Raw genomic sequence first — 19,591 nt, forward strand, 5'->3', positions numbered from 1 at the left:
TTATTTTGCATAACAGTATGATTTATTATTATTATATACTAGATCTTTTAATTTAGATTTAAATATGTAGGTATAAGATAAGATAAAGATACTTCATTAATCCCCGAAGGGAAATTCCAGTGTTGCAGCAGCAATGACATACATGACAAAACACCTAATTTACAAAAACATGTTTTTGAATCAATTGTATCTCTCTCTCTCTCTCTCTCTCTCTCTCTCCACACACACTATACATACACATATACAGTATATACAGATACATACACATGTTTACATACATATACCTATAAAATAACTACTGTACTGTATAAAAATAAATTTAATAGCTTCAAGAAGTAGATCATGCTCTGTCCCTCCCTATAGACAGCCTCAGTGCTGAATTTCCAGTCCGGGTGAGCGACCAGGTACCTGTAACCCTCCATCACCTCCACCTCTACTCCCAGGATGGAAATAGTGTTCAGCTTGGTCCTGGTCCTCCTTAAATCCACAACCATCTCCTTCGTCTTGGTCACATTCAAGAGGAGGTGGTTGTTTCCACACCATGCCACAAAGCAGTCCACCAGTTCCCTGTACTCACTACTTTATTTGTGAGCAAATGAGGTGGAAAATGCGGTTTCAGAAAGTACAACTGCACAACGGGATTTTGAGTCAACCAGGTGGATTTACTAAATAGCAACTAATGAAAACATCTGGGTCAGTGCAAGGGCCAAACCATGGCAAGACTTTTACTTTTCTGCACCTGAAGTTTTCCACCTCTACGGCTGCTACGCTGAGCATGACCTCGAGTTCGACGTTGCCTTCAGTAGGCAGAATACGGCACTGAGGACATAGACATCATGTGATGGTAAACTGAGACGGTGCAATGTGATTTGTCATTTTATTCGGCTCCTCCAACACAACAGCTTCACGGGGGAGCGCCGCATCCCAAAACGGCATTATACCTGTTGTATATCAGCCCTAAGGCTCTTTGGTAGCATGGTAGCAAACTGGTCTGTACAAGGTCGGGCTCACTGGGTGGATGTGAACAGTAAAACATATCTCATACGGCACATTTCAAACTGTCCGACACTGTCAACTCAAAGATGATACGCTAACGCTTCATAATGCTTTTATCTTTTATTTTCCCAAAAACTTCCTTGAACCTGTGTTCCTTATTAAATCAGTCAACAATATATCACAAGACAACTTAGTCTCAATGCCTTTCCCCCTGAGTGTGAAAGTCAATAATTACTCTTTGAGCAAGATAGCCAGAAATGGGTTGTCGGCATGAGCAGTGGTTCTCCGTCGACCGCAATATTTGATAGTGGGGACTACTTCTGATAAATACTTGGAAAGTGTTGGTTTGCTGATTTTTGTAATTCAATCCAAGAGAGTTCACGCTGGGAAAACAATGTAAATCGGAACGTTGGGTGGACACGGCGATTAGATAACGCCAAGCACTGTGAACAGGAATACACGGAATCCATTAAAAAAAAAATCGTTTGCATACCAGGCCAGATCAAAGCTAAATAATTTGCGAAGAACGATCTTTTTTACACCACTGCCTGAAATTGATGTGTTCAGCTCTTTGTAGTTATCCTAATTTTTGAGATGACCACCCAGTCTCTCTGCCTGGCTGTGAATCGTATCCTCAAACAGGACGAGGGGGAGCCCAGCTCGTCCTGCATGTTCTCCGCCTTGAACCCCCCGTTCTCCACCGGCCCCAGCGACCGGAACTCCTTGCAGCTCTTCTCACCCTTCTCTGTGGTCTGGATGCCTTGGCCCAGCTCCACCGCCGCCGCCTCCACCAGGTCCTTGCCCTCCTTCCCACTCGCCACCTTCACCCCAGTCACCACGGCGGGCGCCCGGAACACCACGGTCAGGTAGTTCCCGCTCTGCGGTGATCGCCCCCAGAAGAAGCCCTCGCCGCTTTCCCAGGCTAGCCTGGGGATGTGGTCGGCGTAGACGGACAAGTCGGAGTAGACGTCGGCCGGCGGGTTGAAGTAGGCGCCCTCCTCGAAGTCCTTGTCCCGGAGCTTGTTGTACGTGCCCTGGAAGGACGAGAAGCTGCCCACGTGCTGGAACAGCGAGGGCTTGAGCAGGATCCGCTCCTTCTGGGTGAGCAGCTCGCGGAAGTGGGCGAGCAGCCAGTCGCAGGGCATCTCTTGGTAGAACAGGAAGAGGAAGCGCGCCAGGAGCGGCAGGTGGACCGACTTGTAGAGCTTCCCGATGTAGCCGAGCGCGGAGAACTCCAGCGTGGCCCAGGTGAGTGACTTGCCGTACTGCTCCTGGATGTGCTTCCTGATGCTCGTCAGGAAGTTCTGCGCACAGACCACGTCGTCCTCCACCTGCAGGTAGTAGAGGCCCAGGCCGCTGCTGTAGTGAATCAGGTAGGCATAGTCCAGGTTCTGCTTGGAACGGAAGGTCACACGCTCCGGGGCGTCATCGTAGTTCCTCTTGAGGCCTGGAGAGAAGAGCGCCCACGCGTCAATACAACACAGTCTCGGCCCTCGCGTGCGAGTGCGACGGCGATGGCGCACAAGCTCTCACCTCTAAGGGGAGGGTAGAACTTCAGGGGAACGTGTATGACAACCAGCTGCCCCTGTTCCAGCTCGCCGTGGAATGACGCCCTGATCTCCCCCACCGTGGACTCCCTCCACGCCTCGTCGAAGTCGGCCAGCAGCACCACCACGGTCATGTCGGAGCGCTCCTCGGGGGACGACCGCGAGAAGAGAGACCTCAGGGTGTGGAGGAGGTAGCTGCCCTTGTTGCGCTTGATCGACGCCAGACCGACCGTGATGAACTCTGGGAGAATAGTCAAGAGAGTTTGACACACACACAGAGATAGCCCTGGAGTGTTGTCATGGTCAAACCAAATGAAACTTTTTGGTTTTGAATGTTCAAGGGCTAGCTGTGTGTGTGTGTGTGTGTGTGTGTGTGTGTCTCACTCTGCTGAGCTGCTGGCGTTCCGGCCAGCACCTGGTAGGACACATTGAGCGGCAGGTACCCCCCCTGATCCACCCAGGACTCTGCGTCACTGCCACTCCAACTCTTCCAGGAGAGCCTGTCCCACACCGGCTCACCCCCTGGTGATGACCTTGCCTTTTGCTGTGAAAACAATCAGCAGATCCGCTTACCAGTGGGTTAAATATTAATCACTGCAATAATCTCTGATATATTGGCCCGAGTGCCATAAAAATTGACATTTTATAAGAGATGGGGCCTGTCGCAAATACACCCGAGTCCATTAAAGGGGAAATATTATGCTCCTTTTTACACAAGTTAATATAGGTCTGTGAGGTCCCCAAAACATGTTTTTGAAGTTTGTTGCTGAAAATACCAATGAGACGATGCATTCTAGCCTTCCTAACATGCCTCTACAACCCTCTTGTTCCAAAACGTGCTGTTTTTTTTGTGGGAGGAGCCACCCTCCCAAGGCCCCACGTTCTGTGAGCCAATGGCGTTTGAGCTTGGCTTCCGGGTGTCGTATTTAGTCTGTCAACTTTCCCCTTATCGCTACCCATTCTGTTTGGTGAACAAATGTGTTTGCAAAATCTGTTTCTGAACAAATTGGAGGCAGGAAATAATCAGAGTGAAGATTCAGTGGCAGAATCTTCACTCCTATTAAATCTTAAAAGACCGCATTTAAAAGTTCATTCCGACTTTGGTTGTTGTGCTCCAAGCTTGTGCGAGACACGGGGACCAGCGCGATGCACCGGGGACTCTCAGACGCGGGGATTTGTTGTTTCGCGTAAACGCTGGAGAAAAAAAGAAATACAATAAAAAAAACTTTTTTTATTGGTTTTGTTTGGACAAACGCATGGCGGATCGGACAGAGCAGATTGACCCTTGTTCGTTCAGAGCGGTTGGAAGCCTGAGCGTTTTGTTCACAGCGATTACTTTGTCGTTCGTTCACCTCATTATTTGACACTTTGAACACGTCTAATATGAACATCCCACATTGGGTAACATTGTATATCCTAGTACATTCCCGTTTGAAATGTAAGACTTTACCAAGACATTTTAATGTCACATTTCAACAAAATGTCAATGATTCAGTCCTGTGTCCTGCATGCCGGTTCAAAATGGCACAATACAAATGTAAGGACAACTTTGCAATAAAAAAAATATGAAATCAAATGTGAAATATAGGCGTATTACAGGAGCATCAGCTGAGTCCAGGTTTCTTGAGTCGGTGATGTAGTGGAGTTTATGTGGACTGCCAGGCGCTCCGCTCGCCGCGCAGGGCCATCCTCCTCTCGCGTGCGCCGCTGAAGGTCACGCCCGGCGCTCGGCTTGCGTCTCCAGCGCTGCCTCGTGTCGATTACGCACATACTATTATTTCTAGAGCTTATGGAGCGTAATTAATGGGTGTCATGACATTTCACTGAATATATTTATGACCGTATGGATATGTATGCGGCAAATAACCTCTTGAATCTTGCGCTTCACATAATTGGATGATGATGTCACAACTCGCCCCAGCGGCACACAGCCGCTCGCTGTTCGCTTGTTTAGTAATATTACACCAAATTTGACACCGCACGTCCTTGGGTCCCCAGTAATATAGATAGATAGGTAGGTAGGTAGGTAGGTAGACAGATAGATAGATAATAAGGAAAATAATAAGTCCCCTTTAAGAATAACCAACCACTAGACTAGAGCAGATATAAGAGGAGCACAGGTTTCAGGCCTTGAGAACTCATTCGCTGCTCTGGGACCTCTCAAAACCTTGGCAGGGTGATTTTTTTTAATCATTAAGTTGTGTTTTGGCACACATCAAGGTGCAATACTGCTCGGCCTGTAACAAGTGTGTGTACTCACAGAAATTAGGAAGTCGGAGAAGGTGATGAGGTAGAGCACCACCACGAGCAGAAAAACCCCCAGAACAGCATTCCTCTTCAATTGACGCTGCATCTCCCCTGGAGTACGCACCCCGCACACACGCACGCACTGTGTCAATGTGTAACTCAGTCAGCACAACAGTAAATAATTCATTTCAGTTGATAAATGTTTTAGGGGGCATAGGCAGCAACAGGTCCGCATTGTGTGTGTGTGTGTGTGTTGGGGGGGTTGTGACGAGGTAAAATCAAACAGGTCCTGTCAGTCACATGGAGTCGCTTGGCCACAGGTACTATAGAAACTTTAACTGTAAGTTTTTGTTCTGTTTTTTTTGTTCGAGGGAAGGAAAGCGACCAAAGTAAACATTTTCGGAAGAATGAACGCAAACACTTACTATTATCATTATTATTAGGTCTGTCAGGGATGCAAAACAAGGGTAGTAATAATAATTATAATAATAATAATAATAATAATAATAATAATAATAATTCCAGAACCACCAGAAATTGGAAAGTAAACGGTTAGAATTAAAATGTCAAGTGCGTTAAGCCAGCACTTTATAGAAAACCAGAAGACGCAACGAATCTCACTGTCACATTAGTCTGAATCCCAAAACATTTAAGGGGAAACTCCTCCACCTTCCAGGCGCAGAAAGCGCCGGTAAATTCCACCTTCCGCGACTTGGACGCGCGCATTGCCGCAGAAGGAGTCCTCGCCGTCCACGCATTTGGCCGCGTATCGAAAAAAGGAACGACAGCAAACTTGAGAAAAATCGAGTCCAGCGACACGAGGCATCAGTTCAAACTCACCTCACCGCTTCCCCGCTGCCGCCCAGTGAGAACAGGCGTGGAAAGTGAGACACCCGCTGGGGCTAGAGTTGAGCCGCGCCTCTACGGGATCAGTTACGGTAGGCTGCTCCATAAAGTACTATATTAAAAAAAAAAAAGCCTTATTGCAACTGCAGTATTTGGGACTAAATCAGGGGTTCCCAAGCTGGGGTCCTGGAAGGAATTGCATGGGGTACCCGTCCGCAGCAAAGTCATTTGTGTGTTTTCGTTGACCTTATTTTATTATTTTAGTCCTTTATTATATGACTCTATATTTTCATGAATATTAAAGGGCACCCATTATGCTCCCTTTTGCACATGTTATTATAGGTCTGTGTCTTCTGCTCCTCGCCACGTGAAGACGAACGGAGCTATGCAGCGAGCTAAACACTCTCCCAAAACGTACCCGGAGTCCCCTTTAAGAATAACCAACCACTAGACTAGAGCAGCTATAAGAGGAGCACAGGTTTCAGGCCTTGAGAACTCATTCGCTGTTCTGGGACCTCTCAAAACCTTGGCAGGGTGATTTTTTTTAATCATTAAGGTGTGTTTTGGCACACATCAAGGTGCAATACTGCTCGGCCTGTAACAGGGACGGGAGCTGACTTTGGGTTCTCTTCAGGTATGCGGGTTAACGGTCGCTCGCTATTCAAATAACCTCTCAATACGTTGTGGTCGCTCCTACCCGGTATGCTTGCACGAATAAACGTTCAGATCGCGCTTCGTCGAGGGCAATGCCCGGGGCGAAGGGAAGGAGATGCGAGTCAGAGTCTGAGGCCTGCTCTGGTTGTCTACGTGTTCTTCTTCTTGTCCCCTGTTCTGTTTTATATGCCCATGTTACGCTGTCAGGCTGTGACAGTATGATGTCACGATGCCGATTGGGAGGGGCGGAGCGGGATGCCCAAAATATGTTTTTGAAAGTTTCTTGTTGAAAGCACCGCTCCGATTAGGCATTCGAACCATTGTGACATGCCTCTAAAACGGCATGTTTCTGTGTTTGTAGCTTTAATTGTGAATGAGCAGCTGGGCCCCGAGTTCGGAGCCACTGGGGTTCGAGCTTGACTCAACTTTCACTGATTTCATCTCATCAGTCCACCAAAACCTGTTTCTGAGTCCAACTGCTAAAACCTCACTTACATTAGATCTACAAGGCCTCATTTAGAAGTTAGTTTCGTGGTGTGCTCCAAGCTTGTGGGAGACACGGACACCGCACCGCGACGTGCTGGGACTCTCAGACGTGGGAATTTTTTGTTTCATGTGAACGGTGGAAAATAAAATAAAATAAAATAAAATAAATAAACGCATCTACAATAAAAAAAAAAAAACAACTCTTTCTTTTAATTGGTTTTGTTTGGAGTCAAGCTCAGTGGTTGGGATGGGGAAGATGACCATATAAGGAAGTCCGTGATGAGCAGACATCAGCTCGTGCAGAGAGTAGATAAAACTGTCGGAAACGGAGCGTTCAGAGAAGAAGTTGTTCACAGGAAGTGTTGTGTTCACAGGGACTACTTTGTCATTAATTTACCTTATTGACACTTTGGCCATGTCTAATCTGAACATCCCACATTGTAACATTATATACATGACAGAAAATAAGGAAATTCATAAATAAGTAAACAAACGATAAAACTTTTTTTTTTTTTTTATAAAATAATGTCAATGGGGGATTTGGTAGATTGTTGATAGATTTGCACCTTTTGTAAGCAAAAGTTGAATATTAAACCACACTACTACTAGTGTGTATTACAGGAAGATGAAGAGTGTAAGCCTGTGGCGGGTATGCTAAGAGATACCCATGCAAAAGGTATGTAAATATGTGTGTATGTAATTGGGGTCTGAAATACGCAGTCTCACTGAAGTCTCCGTTTGTTTTACAATCTGCATGGTAAAGCACATTGTTGATGTTCATTTGCGATCATAGTATGAAAAAAAAAAAAAAAGAAGCATGCTTACGGAAACTCCAACATACTTTCAGAAACACCACCACCACTTCCTCCTTTCCTAGCCTGAATTGCATTTTCACATCGTCAAAAAACACACCTCATTCCTTTCAGATGTTACACAGGAAAGGAAAGAAGCACTTCTCTCAGATTCGCTGTTACGACATGCTGGACACCAGAGAGACGCCATCTGAAGTGTCTTTTGCACCGTCTCTGCTTTCTCACTGGAGACAGAGACTTTGGACCTTTTGAAGAAGAGTTTGCACCCTTCAAAGACTTCTGTTCTTGCTAGAAAGAAAGTTGTATACTAAACAATGGATTTCCTGTGTCACACCGGGCAGACTATGCTGTAGATATCAAAACAAACCATCGAATGCCGACCAAAAGAAAGCACTACCACAGAAGCGCTGATGTACTGTTTACGTTAATTTCTATTTCAACCGACATTAAACTGCTGTTGCAGGCTTCACGTATCACTCTTGAATAAACCTGAAATACCCTGCAGTCCGTCCACTCCAGCTATGGAAAACTATGCAAACTTTTTATTGCTTTGAGAAAACATTCAAATTGAAAGCTCAGGAAAGGAACTATGAGGAACCGTGCAGCTTTTACCTCCACCTCAAGGTTGTGGTTCAGATGATTAATTTAACTTTTGGACTTCAGCTAGGGTGAAAAGATAGGTAAATCAGATATATCAATGCAAATTACTTTAACATGTAGATACAGGCAAAGTTAACACTACTCGCCTTTTTTAATACCCACTTAATTAACCCAACTGGGCTATATCCCCACTACACCGAATGTAAATACCCTACCGTAACTGTGGTAATGGATGCGCAAACAGATTGAGGAGAGATCATATCAACAACCACCACACTCACTCTGGGGGACCAAGAAATAAGGAAAACAATGTGTGAAGATCCAATTACCGTGAGGCTGTTTAGCCAGGTGGGGTAGGTTCTTATACAGTACTTCCTCTTTGCTGTTAAACTGTGACCACATTGCTGATGCCTTGAATTCAATATTCCTTCATACCTTGATTCAATCAACCAGTTGAGTTGGCAGAAAAAACGATGTAGAGACGGCCTCACGGTTTGACAATTTTCATAATTTATTCACGTTAATGTTTATATATTTCCCTTTTAATTGCGATGAACAACTTTTATTGAAGGCCTGTTTATTTTTTTCCTTTACTGGACGAGTTCAAGCTCTTTCTGCCGACAGTGTGCGCAGGACAGTGGTTAGGACCGACAGGAAGGCCGCCACCGCCTCATCATCCCTGGGCCGCTGCTTCACCCTCACTCTCATGCCCCCCTCGCCGTCACGTCTCCCTTTCCCTCGCTCGCTCGGCCCGTTGCCCCCTAAATCGTCTGCCCTCCACTCTTTGCCCTCACCCTGCACCGCCTGTCTGTCTTCCTCGTCTCCCCCGTCCCCGTCCTTCCTCTCCGCCTCCCCGCTGTACAGCAGCTCCCCCAGGACGAGGGTGGTGCCGGGTGTGGCGCTGGCGTGCCCGCGTCTGGTGTGTGTGTACAGGTACACCCTCCAGGGGAGAGCATGCTGCGGGGTGAAGGCCAGCATCTGGATGTTGACCAGCTGCAGCGCCGCCTGGAGGCCCTGGGGGGAACAGCCAAGCGCCGCGGGAGAGTGGAGGCGCTCCTCCGCGCAAACAAAATCCTCCTCTTTTCTCGCCTCGTCGGAGCCTGCGGGTGACGAGGGAATAAAGCAGAAACGGAGAAGTTCATTACGTGCTGAATCGCTGATTAATTGAAGTAGGAAAAACCTGAAGTTGTCAGCGAGCGTAGCTAATCGAGTCCCTCTTCCTTCCACCCGCAGTTCCGCCTACCCCCTCCCCCACTCTAAACTGGGTGCGTTCCGTGCGCGGGAGACACCAGAAGCCTAGCAACGGCCGACAATAGAGTTGCGCTCCGTTTCATTACCTCGCCCAGCATGCGGGTCCCGTCTCCTTAGCCACAGGCTCTCGAACTTCTCTGGGCTGAGGGCCGGCGAGAGGGACAGGGTCAGGGGCGCCGGCCGGGGCCCGGCGGGGGGCCACGGGAGCAGCAAGCCGCTGCTCTCTGCCGGGTTGGTGAGTCAGGAGAAAGTAAGTAAGTAAGTGAGTGAGTGAGTGAGGGAGACCAGAGTTGAAGATGGAACGGAGGAATGGAAGGAAAAATGTACAACACAGGGAGAAAGTAGTTGCCTCTCCTCGTTCACCCTCCTCTGCTGGTTAGACATGAAGGCAAATTACAACTTTGTAAAGTGAAACAAGTGTGACATGTTTTAATATCCATAGGAGTTGGCCATTCGAAACAGACAGATACTATATTTATCCCTGGGGGGAAATCCCAGTATTGCAGCTGCTTAGATAAAAAAAAAAAACAATAGGCAATATTAATATAGTAATTTGAATAAAAATAGAAAATAAATTGGCAATAAACCTAAAACCTTACAAACAAAATACAAAGAAATGGAAATATACAATAAAAGTAAAAATTAACAATAAAATAAACCTAAAAATTAACAATAAACTATATCAACAATCTGACAAAAATTGTTGGCATACATATGTACAGTGGGGCAAAAAAGTATTTAGCCACCAATTGTGCAAGTTCTCCCACTTAAAAAGATGAGAGAGGCCTGTTATTTTCATCATAGGTATACCTCAACTATGAGAGACAAAATGAGAAAAAAAAAATCCAGAAAATCACATTGTCTGATTTTTAAAGAATTTATTTGCAAATTATGGTGGAAAATAAGTATTTGCTCAATAACAAAAGTTCATCTCAGTACTTTGTTATATACCCTTTGTTTGCAATGACAGAGGTCAAAAGTTTTCTGTAAGTCTTCACAAGGTTTTCACACACTGTTGCTGGTATTTTGGCCCATTCCTCCATGCAGATCTCCTCTAGAGCAGTGATGTTTTGGGGCTGTTGCTAGGCAACACGGACTTTTAACTCCCTCCAAAGATTTTCTATGGGGTTGAGATCTGGAGACTGGCTAGGCCACTCCAGGACCTTGAAATGCTTCTTACGAAGCCACTCCTTCGTTGCCCGGGCGGTTTGTTTGGGATCATTGTCATGCTGAAAGACCCAGCCACGTTTCATCCTCAATGCCCTTGCTGATGGAAGGAGGTTTTCACTCAAAATCTCACGATACATGGCCCCATTCATTCTTTCCTTTACACGGATCAGTCGTTCTGGTCCCTTTGCAGAAAAACAGCCCCAAAGCAAGATGTTTCCACCCCCATGCTTCACAGTAGGTATGGTGTTCTTTGGATGCAACTCAGTTTTCTTTCTCCTCCAAACACGACAAGTTGAGTTTTTACCAAAAAGTTATATTTTGGTTTCATCTGACCATATGGCATTCTCCCAATCCTCTTCTAAATCATCCAAATGCTCTCTAGCAAACTTCAGACGGGCCTGGACATGTACTGGCTTAAGCAGGGGGACACGTCTGGCACTGCAGGATTTGAGTCCCTGGCGGCGTAGTGTGTTACTAATGGTAGCCTTTGTTACTTTGGTCCCAGCTCTCTGCAGGTCATTCACTAGGTCCCCCCCGTGTGGTTCTGGGATGTTTGCTCACCGTTCTTGTGATCATTTTGACCCCACGGGGTGAGATCTTGCGTGGAGCCCCAGATCGAGGGAGATTATCAGTGGTCTTGTATGTCTTCCATTTTCTAATAATTGCTCCCACAGTTGATTTCTTCACAACAAGCTGCTTACCTATTGCAGATTCAGTCTTCCCAGCCTGGTGCAGGTCTACAAGTTTGTTTCTGGTGTCCTTTGACAGCTCTTTGGTCTTGGCCATAGTGGAGTTTGGAGTGTGACTGTTTGAGGTTGTGGACAGGTGTCTTTTATACTGATAACAAGTTCAAACAGGTGCCATTAATACAGGTAAGGAGTGGAGGACAGAGGAGCCTCTTAAAGAAAAAGTTACAGGTCTGTGAAAGCCAGAAATCTTGCTTGTTTGTAGGTGACCAAATACTTATTTTACCGAGGAATTTACCAATAAATTCATTAAAAATCCTACAATGTGATTTCCTGGATTATTTCCCCCCATTCTGTCTCTCATAGTCGAAGTGTACCTATGATGAAAATTACAGGCCTCTCTCAATTTTTTAAGTGGGAGAACTCGCACAATTGGTGGCTGACTAAATACTTTTTTGCCCCACTGTATAAGATAAACTGATAATTGTTATTTTAGTTTGATAAACAGAAGATAACCAACTTTTTTTTTTCCATAACTCACCAGTGACTCCCTCCTCATCCTGACCAGGGTCCAGGTGCTCAGAGAGGTGGTTGGTCGGCTTGGAGTCAAAGGTCATGCGGTCAGGCACCCCCGGATTGGACGAACCCGGCTCCGCGGGCTCCTGCCTGAGGGGCTCCAGGGTGTTGAAGCTGCGTGCCCACCGGCTGATTGGCTCGGCCGGGCGGCAGATCAGGACGCCGAGGGACGGGTCGGACCTCCGTCCCTGGAGGACCCGCTGCGTCTCCTGGATGCCGCGGTGCAGCAGGCGGTAGTAGAGCAGGGCCTGGTCGCGCACACACATGTCGGTCTCCTCCTCTGGAGCGCACGGGGACAGTAACGTCGAGAAGTGGCTCTAGTTCAGCTAAATTAATTCGATGAGTTAGATTAGTGTGGTGAGTTATTTTTTAACAAACCAAAACGAGTCCTTTTTAAGTTCACATCACAGCCGGGTTTCAAAACAGATCTGGTCTGATCACGCAGCGTTTTAACAACTTGACGGGCTCATCGTTTGGTTCGGGCTTCATTTTGAGGTCTGTTTAGGTTTTGAGCTGCGTAAACTCACCGATGCAGTAGTGCAGCAGCCGCCCCAGCATGTCCTGCATCTCGGCCGGTCGACACAGGAACATCCTCACGGTGGCGGTGAGCAGCTCCGTCTTGACTCCCGGGGAGAGCTCGCTCCTCACGCTGTCTATGAAGGCCTCCAACACGTAGGGGGCGCCAGAGACGCGCTCGCCGCGCACCCCCAGCAACCACAGCAAGGCCTGTCTGCCCTGGAAGAGGAGGAGTAGGGCGAGGTCGCACCGCGAAGAATAATGATAAATCATGGACGGCGATTTGTGTCATACGGGCGGAATAATACTTAAATAGTGGACGATTACCTGGCTGTCCTGCAGTGCCTCCTCGCAGCCCTCCAGAGCCAGACACACGGTGTCGCTGCACTGCGGACACACCCACACCAGGTCCCGCACCGTCTGCACCACGGCTGCAGAAAACGGAGGGAAATGTCACTTCTGTGGAACATGAAAGTGAGAAGAAGTGGGAGATGGCCAGAGACTGAGGGCTGTTGGAGCAGCCTGAGCTACTTATCAGACTCAAACCGGTACATCTGGGCCACTGAAAGCTGTGTGAAGGTGGGTGGATGGATGGATGTTTTCAGCTCCTACCGGAGGTGATGTGCTCCTGTTTGAGGCCGAGCAGTCCAGTGAGGATCTCCAGACACCGGTCGCTGTAGCTCCGCCCGATGCGGCCTGCGCAACAACACGGACGGATGTAAGTGTTACAGAGATCGTCCGATCATACATCGGTAGTGACCTGTCCTGAGAAGCTTGGGACTCTGAAGCTGACCAACGAGGTATTTCATCAATTTCCAGAGTTTCTACAGTAACCCCACGATCGGGGGGAATTTTACACGCTATGAATCCTAAAATATGCTCAGGAATTCAACAAACCCCCGTTAGAGACACCAAATGAGTGTCTTCACAACTACTGTATATGGTTATTGAAAGTTGATTTTAAAGTATAGTATAATAGGTATAACTTTTTCAACGTATTGAGATATTTCAGTTCAAACCTATAATTAATTTTCATTATGAGGTTGTGTATCACCACCGGACAATATCTTGCATGCTGCAAATGAAAACGATTTGTTAATAATGATTTATCTCCCAGCCGACTGCTGGGAAGCTGATATAACAACGACAGTGAAAAGCTGAAAGACGTCTTTTTTCTAGGTGGAAATCCACAACAACTTCTCCACCCGTCAGACCTTTCACATCCGTTAAAAGTGTCATCTATAGACTGTAGCCTGTTAAGGGTTTCCTGTTTGAAAGCGGGGCAGCCTTTTGTTTGTGTGTGTGTGTGTGTGTGTGTGTGTGTGTGTGGTTGTGTGTGTGTGTGTGTGTGTGTGAGAGAGAGTGCACATTTACCGACGGCTGAGATGGCGGCTTGGGCGGTGTCTGTGTTAACATCGGTGCAGTAGCCCTTCAACTCGTCCAGCACCGACACCACGTTGTCGTCGTTCACCAGCTCCACCAGCACCTACGCACACGCACACACACACACACACACACACACACACACACACACACACACAAACAATTGGGTCCTGATTGTTAAATTATCCACGAGAGACTCACAACAGACAACCTGGAAGGAATAGAAGCTCTTCCATATTTGTTGTAGGATTTGGAAAGCCACAACTGTGGGAGTTTTCTTTAGACTTCCACTGCAACACATCTAGCTGATTCTTAAGATATTTAAGTGTGTGATGAGGTGTGGAAAAGCAAATCTCGTCGGCTTCGAGGCGACATGCACCAACTGTGATGCCGAGCCAGGTCTGAGCAGCGAAGGAGGGCGTGGGAAAATCCCCATCAAAGTTATCGTCAATTACCATTATTTAAGGACCTCAGACAGTTACTGAGTGATTATTAGGGTTTAATTAACAAGCCCGGGCTGGGTTGGTGAAATTCAGTTTAGCAAGAAGCGTGCCCTGCGAGAACCAGAGTAAGAAGCGACAGAACCGGCCAATCTGGATTACAAACCAGCTTGGTGGGATGTGTGTTGTGGTTGGATGAATCAGGGTGTGGTCATAACTGACATTTATTGTTCTTTTTTTTTTTTTCCTAACTCTGCAGCAAGTATATTCCACTGACTCCTATGGTCTCATAAGAGCGGCATCCCCCCCATAAGAGCGGCTCCTCTTGCATTGGAGGAGCCGCACGCACAATTACTGGAGTGAAGTCAAGCGACGCCCAACTTGAGTCGATCCGGCATTGCGAAAGAAAGTCGAAAAGATTGAACGGGCATCACCTGCATCTTCCTCTGCTTGATGAAGGCCGGCTCAGCGTAGCCACAGAAGAATCGTTTGTAGTGCGCCCCCATTGACCCAGGCAGGGAACGAAGCAGCAGCTGGAACACAAGAAGAGGCAGCCCCTTATTTCTCTTTTCATTGATTTGCTGTATAATGGGTAACAAAATCAAATCAATCTCTAAATTCGCATTTCCACCAGCCGCATGTTAACATTGTGCTCTGGCGCACATTCATTTTCAATGCAAAACACATTAAAAAAAACAAGGTAAACGTTGTTCACCTGTATATGACAGAGGGCAGTGAACTTCAACTCCCTGGTCGCGCTGCCGCAGGCAGCCAGCAGGGGGCCCTGCGCTCGCTCCAGGGCCGATGCGCTCGTGGCAGGCAGGCCTGAGCAGAGGTTGAGGAAGAGGCTGAGGGTGGCGGCCATGACGGGGGCGTGGGGGCTCAGCAGTGAGGAGTCCAGCAGGGAGAGGATATCAAAGAGCTCGTCCTCTGACTGGGGCTTGTAGCGCTGGAGTACCCGGAGCACCTCGCACTGGCCCCACACGTCACACTCTTTCAACCTGTGGGGGAGAAGGGAACGAGGGACAAGGAAAGAGAGAGGGAAAGGTTCATCACAACAGTGCACAGTGTCCATCATCCTGCGAGGAGGAGTGTAACCTAGGAGTGAGGGAGAACAATCTCATAACAGTCCCCGCTCCACGAACCGCTATACACTCAACATTGTTGTTGCTTGTACAGTAGCCCCCCCATCAGATGGCGCCAATAATAAGGAACTTCATGATTTGATCAAATATGGGAGCAGACCAATGGAATGTGTTGCTCATAGCGTTTCGTCTCAAATAATAATGCTTCATTGCAAAAAACATTATTCAGTCCTCTGATATTACACAATTTCATTTATAAATACAGGTATGCTGCAACAATCAAAAGAAAATATTATACATACATAAAAGGAAAAAGCCGTAAAAAGGTTCTTTAAAATGTAGGTGCTTTGACAACTTGCATTAGTTGCATAGCAACTCAGTTAAAAACCAGGAAATTTAGATTAGATTAGATTAGATTCAACTTTATTGTCATTGCCCGAAGTACAAGTACTTCATTGGGAGTCATTTGGAGTGCAGTTCGTGTGTGTAAGGGGGTTGGTTGGGTAATCCGGATATGGGGGGGGGGGGGGGGGGGTGATTTGAAAGTGTGTGTGTGTGTGTCTGGGTGTAATCAATATGAATAGCTTTTGTGTGTGGGGGGGGGGGGGGGGTGTAGAGTTCAGCAGGATGACAGCTGAGGGAAATCAGGAAACAATGAGCTCTTGCTGATTGTGACGGCCAAACCTTTTGTACCTGGATGGCTTAAGGCCAACAGAGGCAAGTCCATGAACGCAAATGCACACACACAGTCATGCATGCGTACGCAGACAGGTGTCCTGCTCACCTATTTAGGAGGTGGTGGGCGATGGCTTTGTTAATGGCGACACCCCCTTCCTCCTTCAGTATTTCCTCCAGAGCTCGAAGACAGTTCACCATCACCACGGGGTCGGGGTCCCTTAGCAGGCTGTACAGCTCATTGACCACTGTAGCATCTAGGAGAGATGCATTAAGCATGAGAATAAATGGAACATGGAGAAGAACATATTCAAAAGAAGGAAAAAAAAAACCCATTCAAAACAGAAAGATCTCCACAAGGGAATACATGCTAGATAAGCTCATCTCTGGTGTCAGGGTGTCACTCTAGATTTTGGTTTGCGCAGAAATGTTTATGTGTGTCTTTGTACATATCAGGATTCATTCTGGCATTACAAAATGAAATTCAAAGACTTTCAAGTATTTTTTTTTACAGCGCTATTTTCTCCATTTTCAAGGACTTCAAGCAAAACAAATATTATGAATTTTCAATATGATCTTAATCAATTCAAAAGTCATAATCTTACTCATTTCCCATTATTTATATTACTATATATATATATTTTATTATATCTATTATTAATTTCATTGTCATCTACTTTTATCAGTGTCTATTTCCAACCATGCTGGATTAAATTTCCCTACATTTCCCTGGCGTAATCCGTCATAAATGCGATTCTGGAAATGTTTTATCATGTTACAATTTAAATTAAAAAAACGGAGGGAATAACGCAGGTTTTCAATGATGGCATTTTTTGCCCCTAGGATATTTTAAGCTTACTTACTTACTGCCCGTAATGCCTTCTGACATGTAGAGCAGCATATTTTAAGCACTTCAGCACAAAAGGGGCTATTTTCAAGGTATCCCAGAACTTAAATTTCTGAGGGTGAAACTCAGGCATTTCAAGGACCTGGTAAGAACCCTGACCTATGTCGGAATGAGGCTGCAGGTTGTGGAGTTTGGCCCAGCCCAGCACAGCTACCCGTCGCACGCAGGCTGCTCTGTCCCTCAGCCCAGCGGTCAGGGGCTGCTCAACATACTCCACCAGATCCGGCAACCTGGGACACACATGCCAACACGCTCAGGACACACGGCACAGCACCGCGGCAGGGGCGAAGGCTTTGCAGTGCTGTCGGCTAGCGCACTACCTGAGGTTGGTCATGTTCCTCAGGGCCAGACTGCGCACCATGGGGTTGGCGTCATGGCAGTCTTTCCTCAGCGTGTTGATGACCAGCAGGGACAGGTCCGGGTTGAGGCTGGCGTAGGAACACAGGAACACGTAGACCAGCTTTTTCTGGACCACGTCTACCGTGGCGCACGCCTTCACCACCTCGCTGAAAAGCCCCGACACGTCCACTCCCTGGGACATCACCCTGGTAGAAAGAGAGAGAGAAAGAGAGCGAGAGAGAGGGACAGGGAAAGAGGGAGAGAGAGAGAGAGAGAGGAAAGAAAATGGCAAAATTGTGAGAGAGTTGTCTGAGAATTACTTGAGAATTCCAGAGCAGTAAATCAAGAGAAATTATTAGCTGAGGAAAGACAGATCCTTGAATGTCTCCCTGTTCAACCCATTGTTATTGTTATCATCATTATTAATGCAGAAGGCAGAAAGAAATGAAATGGATGGAGAAAAAGGAGGAAGGGTTTAGAGTAAAAGAGTAGGAAAATGAACGGTGATTATATAGTATATATTTACCTTTGTTTAAATTGTGTAAAAGGGTACTATGGATTGCATATATGATGTGATATAGTCTATGCAGAAGCTTTATTATTATTTGAAGAGTCCTAAAAGAATGGGGGTAGCAATGAATTAATTTAGGGCAGCATAAATTCCTATTCCGCAGCAGTACAGATTTCCGTACAATTTGGATCTCAGGCGCTTTACCTTCAGCTCTCCCAAACATCAGTAATTAATTCCAATGCCTTTTCAGTAAATGGGTCTGTCGATCCTTCACAATGTGCAGCCTACCTAATAACCTTCAGGATGGTGTTCCTGTAGCGAAGGTGGTCGGACTGGACATTGGGGTTGCACAGAGCTCTCCTGAGCTCCCTCACCATCTCTTCACCGCCGAGATAAGGCATGGTGGCTGCATCCAAGCACAGAAATAAACAAGATAAGACCAACAGGCAATATACACAACATTAAAACCACCACTAATAACCACTAATATTGTGTAGCTCCCCCCCGTGCCGCCAAAGCCGCTGTGACCCGTGGAGGCATGGACTCCACAAGACCTCTGAAGGTGTCCTGTGGTATCTGGCACCAAGACGTTAGCAGCAGATCCTTTAAGTCCTAGAAGCTATGAGGCTGGGTTCCCATGGATCGGGCTTGTTGTTCCAGCACATCCCACAGATGCTCCATCGGATCGGACCCTAATCGGCAAGACCTGTTGTTTTGGAGATGCTCTGACCCAGTCGTCTAGCCATCACAATTTGGCCCTTGTCAAAGTCGCTCAGATTCTTACGCTTGCCCATTTTTCCTGCTTCCAAAACGTCAACTTCAAGAACTGAGTGTTCACTGGCAGCCTTATATATATCCCACCCCTTGAAGGGCGCCTTTGGAACCCAATGCAATCCATTCCACATCAGTGGTTTTGATGTTGTGGCTGATCGTGATAGATAAGACAGATAGATAGACAGATAGATAGATAGATAGATAGATAGATAGATAGACAACAATTATAAAAGGCAATAATAATAAAGTAATAAGAATCAACCTAGAAATGAATTTAAAAAAAAATGCAATACACAATAAATCCAAAATGTTACAGTAAACCTCTTTATAAACAATGTAAAAATACTGTACACAAACACGCTATTACAACTAAAATATTACACGTTGTAGTACCTTTCACCCTAATATTAATGCTTGGAGAAACTATCTAGCGTTAGCTGAAATGAATCATGTCACAGCTAACGAACTGTTTTCAGTCCAGACCATATCTCTATATAACCGAGGTTGACTTTTGTGTTGTACTGTCGGCGCCAAAAAAAAAGTCATTATTTGCAAAATGTTTACCGTTCGGATTTTAAATAGAAACCATTTCATTGGCGACGCTTCTTGCCGGCCATGTTTGTTTACATCCGCGCCGTGGAACTTCTTCTTCTTCGGGTGAATTGAACGACGCTGAGAACACGCTGAAGACCACGTAACCTGCTGGCCACCTGCTGGCCAGAAGAGGAAGCGCTCCTCAATATCTTGCTGCAATGCAATTCTGGGAACACATTCATATACCGTCACATTTATGATGTGATTATGATGATTGAAGATAGACAATTTGCCTACAATGCATCTGATTTACCCGGATAGGTTTTAAATGTGATTTTGTCTTATTTGTTTTTAGCTTTTATTTCTATGCTTTCATGTCTTGGGTAAAGAACTTTGAATTGTCCTTGTGTATGAAATGTGTGATACAAATTAACCCACCTTGCCTCATTTCCATTCACAATCCTTTTCTATTTGAATGTCTTCAAATACTCAATATATTTTCATATTAATAAATTGTGGCAAATTTAATTATAGGGTCTTCCTTTTCATCATGTAT

At 46.2% G+C, this 19,591-nt stretch overlaps 2 protein-coding genes across 2 annotated transcripts; both read right to left on the bottom strand.

Moving 5' to 3' along the window:
• Positions 1–1,210: 1,210 nt before the first annotated feature.
• On the bottom strand, positions 1,211–5,568 carry LOC307241629 (alpha-1,3-mannosyl-glycoprotein 4-beta-N-acetylglucosaminyltransferase C-like). The gene is made up of 5 exons (XM_080015815.1): positions 5,460–5,568; positions 4,804–4,901; positions 2,928–3,087; positions 2,530–2,784; positions 1,211–2,443 (listed from the first exon to the last, which is right to left on the bottom strand). Exons 2-5 carry the CDS (start codon positions 4,894–4,896, stop codon positions 1,560–1,562), a joined length of 1,392 nt encoding a protein of 463 aa, XP_079871941.1. The 5' UTR covers positions 4,897–4,901; positions 5,460–5,568; the 3' UTR covers positions 1,211–1,559.
• A 3,140-nt stretch (positions 5,569–8,708) lies between these two features.
• On the bottom strand, positions 8,709–19,148 carry ap4b1 (adaptor related protein complex 4 subunit beta 1). The gene is made up of 14 exons (XM_080014826.1): positions 19,066–19,148; positions 18,016–18,133; positions 17,198–17,422; positions 16,977–17,107; positions 16,080–16,227; positions 14,926–15,211; positions 14,645–14,743; positions 13,762–13,873; positions 13,000–13,083; positions 12,715–12,818; positions 12,399–12,606; positions 11,837–12,151; positions 9,526–9,663; positions 8,709–9,288 (listed from the first exon to the last, which is right to left on the bottom strand). Exons 2-14 carry the CDS (start codon positions 18,126–18,128, stop codon positions 8,792–8,794), a joined length of 2,460 nt encoding a protein of 819 aa, XP_079870952.1. The 5' UTR covers positions 18,129–18,133; positions 19,066–19,148; the 3' UTR covers positions 8,709–8,791.
• Positions 19,149–19,591: the final 443 nt, after the last annotated feature.

This window comes from Zeus faber (genome assembly GCF_960531495.2).
Source record: "Zeus faber genome assembly, chromosome: 15".
In the NCBI taxonomy this organism is placed as follows: domain Eukaryota; kingdom Metazoa; phylum Chordata; class Actinopteri; order Zeiformes; family Zeidae; genus Zeus; species Zeus faber.